This window comes from Sinocyclocheilus rhinocerous, unplaced genomic scaffold, assembly GCF_001515625.1.
Source record: "Sinocyclocheilus rhinocerous isolate Xijiao unplaced genomic scaffold, SAMN03320098_v1.1 scaffold1155, whole genome shotgun sequence".
Classification (NCBI taxonomy): Eukaryota; Metazoa; Chordata; class Actinopteri; order Cypriniformes; family Cyprinidae; genus Sinocyclocheilus; species Sinocyclocheilus rhinocerous.
This window is the reverse complement of record NW_015629044.1, coordinates 196,286-200,193: the sequence shown is the minus strand read 5'-3', so window position 1 is coordinate 200,193 and position 3,908 is coordinate 196,286. Positions and strand designations below refer to the sequence as shown.

General features: G+C 37.7%; 1 protein-coding gene across 3 annotated transcripts in view; it reads left to right on the top strand.

Moving 5' to 3' along the window:
* Positions 1-3,908, top strand: part of LOC107738612 (tetratricopeptide repeat protein 30A) — a 12,374-nt gene that overhangs the window by 897 nt on the left and 7,569 nt on the right. For all 3 annotated transcript variants that reach the window (XM_016550384.1, XM_016550385.1, XM_016550383.1), the window contains exons 3-7: positions 126-335; positions 529-585; positions 1,011-1,146; positions 1,457-1,561; positions 1,647-1,775. In XM_016550384.1, coding sequence (XP_016405870.1) covers positions 126-335; positions 529-585; positions 1,011-1,146; positions 1,457-1,561; positions 1,647-1,775 — 637 coding nt within the window. The remainder of the gene's footprint in view (positions 1-125; positions 336-528; positions 586-1,010; positions 1,147-1,456; positions 1,562-1,646; positions 1,776-3,908) is intronic.

The window sequence follows — 3,908 nt, the reverse complement described above, 5'->3', positions numbered from 1 at the left end:
TATATATATATATATATATATATGTGTATATATGTGTGTGTGTGTGTGTATGTATAAAATCTCTCTTTGTCTATATAAGACATAATATATGATTTCTATATGACTGACTGTCTCTGTATGTCCAGTCCAGGGCTGCTCTGTCTCTGCTAGGCTACTGCTACTACCACATGCAGGACTTCACTAATGCAGCAGAATGTTATGAACAGCTGACGCAGCTTCATCCAGAGGTCGAGGACTACAAACTTTACTATGCCCAGTCTCTGTATGGAGCGTGTGCCTTCCCAGAGGCCATGAAAGCTACTTTTCTCTTGGACAGCACAACTAGTCATACAAAGGTGGATACACATTACATTTAGTCACATCTGCAAAAAAAATGGTGAATTAAGAAAATGTACCATCCTTAAAACTGTTTTGCAGTTTTTTCCCATTATAATATACAGTAAATATATGTATGTAAGTAATAAGTATGTAAATAAAACTAAATATTTATTAAAAATAAATATTATTATTCATCCTATTTCTAAACAGATGATTAAACTTCAAGCTGCCATCAAATATGGAGAGGAAGATTTTTCAGGTGCAAAGGTAACAGCATTTTTCTTTCAGACAAAATGTATTCACTGTTATGTCATTCTAAACCACAATTTAAACCACAAACCACAATTTACTTCTTCTATGAAACACATTTGGAAAATTATTTAAGAAATATATATTTTTTAATGTTCTTTGTGAAAATCTTGAAAAGAAGTTCTTATGTTGAATCTTATTTCTTTTTCTTTTTAAAATAACTAGTAATTTAATAAAAGGGTGAGTAAATGATTACAGAATTTTTGTTTTTGAGTGAACTATCCCTTTAAGTGTCCGAATGCTTTTTAAAGCCACAGTATACATGAAACATCCTGTAAGAACTCTGAGCTATGGCACATGTGGAAAATGAATCACCATTTGAGCACAGAATGTGGCATGAGCGACTGTTTATTTTGTTGGAATATTTGGTTTTGCTTCTCCAGACTCTGGTTGAGCAGTTGCCTCAGGATGATCCAGACTATGATGTGGACCTCGGGTGTTTGCTTTATAAGGAGGGCGAGTATGAAGAGGCTTGCATAAAGTTTATGTCCTCCATGAATGTACTGGGCTACCAGCCAGGTGAGGATGAACTTCTTTAGTACTGGTTCCGTTGAATTATAGCTGTGTGTGTTTGTGGTGTCTACATGCAGGAGCTTAATAGACAAAACAGACAAACACACACACTGGTGTCTCCCAGTAACTGTTCTGCCAAGAGTTACAAACATAACATTGACTGGTTGACCACACTGCGTAAGGGTAGTAATTTAGATTTTTTTTTTATGGAAATGAATGTGGAAATGGAGACCTTTTGACACACTGTGATGTTTTCCAAAACTAGCTGTGCTGGACTCTGTCTGATGTTTTTTTTTTTTTTTTTTTTTTTTTACAGATCTGGCCTACAATATAGCACTTTGTTACTACAGTTTAAAGCAGTATGCTTCAGCACTCAAATATATTGCAGAAATTATTGAGCGTGGAATCAGAGAGCATCCAGGTATTTGTAACAGAAAATCCTTTAGGTGTTGCAAGATTTTCTGTGCTATAGAGTGAATTTCAGTGAGTGATTCTTATGTCCATAGAGCTCAGTATTGGAATGACAACAGAAGGCATTGATGTAAGAAGTGTTGGCAACACCCTTGTCCTGCATGAAACTGCTTTGATTGAAGCCTTTAATCTGAAAGCAGCTATTGAATACCAGCTGAAAAACTGTAAGTATAGATCAACCACCCGACCTGATGCTTGACTTAGGCGCCTTCCTATCATGTGCTTTTGAAGTGAACTCTATTTATTCATAACGTATGATAAACCGCAAATCCATTAGCAGAATCTGTGACCTTCCAGGATTCCTAGTAGGGCTGCACGATATATCGTTTCAGCATCGATAATCGTGATGTGTGCATGGATGTGCGATGTTTAGTATACTGATCGTTATATTTATACTGATCGTTTTCCTTGCTCACACACAGACACCGGACGCGGCAATACATTTAGTAGCAGAGCTACTGCAAGCGATTTTCAGTGCTGGAAATCCATTTATCCTTTGTTGAAACTTCCGCGTCGTTGAGGAGAGCGCAGGTCACGGTTGCTTAGCAACGGCAGACACCACGAAAGCGCAAGCTCCCGAGCGCTTTGGAAAGAAGGAGAAAGCGGCCCGGCTGGTGTTTTCCACGCGTTTTTAGGTGCACCATGTGAACGGCCCCAAAGTCTGTCTACACTGGACGCGACAAAGCGACCTTTGCAAATCATTTGAACTTTGTGTCAGTACGTCATAAATAAAAGGAGGCATCAGTTTACTGTCGGGGATTTGTCGTGTCGCGCTGCACCAGTGTAGTCAGTCACACAGCATCACTGATTATAATGGGTTCTATTGTATTTTGTCGCGTCGCGCCGTGCTGCTCGCGTCCGTTGTAGACACGGTGAGATCCACGCAGATGCAGGTGAACTCTGAATTCCGTTCACTTCCGCTACTATTTGTGCCTGAAATAACACATACGCACGAAACTATGTCAAAATGCATGTCTCTGTAAGTATCCTTGTAAAAACAGTTGCTTATGGCTTAGGTGAAGGTAAACAATTAAGAAAGAAAGAGGATAACAATATATTCACAGCAGTTTAATGTCCCTGCTGCTTTCTGTGCAGGGTTGGGAGGATTACTTTTAAAATGTATTCCGTTACAGTTACAAATTACTTAATTAAAAAAGTATTCAGTAACGTAATCCAAGTACCACAATATAAAAGTAATGTAATCTGATTACTTTTGGATTACTTCAAGTTACATATGTAAATAAGTCAAAAAAGCCATATCTAAGTAGCCTACTTTTATTTAACTATGACTTTAAAATTAAAACTAATACAAACTATAGTAAAAACTATTTGAAACTATTAAAAATCGTGTCTTGTTTCACCATCTAGATATTACAGCCCGTATATTTATATAAAAAGGCTATGCAGACATCTAGTAGCTATGCAGTTTAGTATTACAGTTTTATTTATTTATTTATTTATTTATTTTCTTTAACATGTACAAGTAAAAATAAATATAGTTTATACACAACATTAAAAAATTTACACCATATACATATTAGTCTATTTTAAAATAAGCCTACATGTCGAAATGCATGTGAAATGCTATCTTTCTTTATTTCACTGACTGATCCGGAGTGTGGGGACTCTCATTTTAATATCTACATTTCCTTGTTATTTCCTTTATCCTCTTTGAAAACTGTGAAATTTCCAGACATGAAAACGTTTTTCCCAGCAGGAAGCATCGTAATGAATTCATCCCACGTTTGAGGAGAATAATTGTAGACGGGTGTTATTTGTGCACACGCACCAGCAGGCGGCTTACGTGAGTCAACATGTGTCAACAGAACCAGAACCAACAGAACCAATTTCATGCCGGGCCCGACGGGCCCCGACTTTTTTACGCCCCTAGGGCCGGGCTTCGGGCCAATTTTCACGTCATAGTTCAGACGTGGGCCGGGCCTCAGGCCTGTTTTAGGCTTCTCCTTATTTTTATATTTTAGACATCCATCAATTAGTGATGAAAAAAAATTGCAGCGCTGGTGGAAACAACACAAGACCGTGCTACCGCGGTAGTACCGCTTGGTCGTTACTTTAAAAAAACAAAAACTTGTAACGAACAAAAAATGCTCCAAACGTTTTTCTAAATTAACTTAATAAAAAAACGAAATGAAATATAATTACTTTGCCATTACATACAAAACTGAATAATTTTAATAGCTGAAACAGTAGTATAAGCTGTTTTGGGAGAAGGGGAAAAAAAAGACGGGCTCGGGCCGGTAATTCTGATAAGCTGTCGGACACGGGCCGGGCTAGGG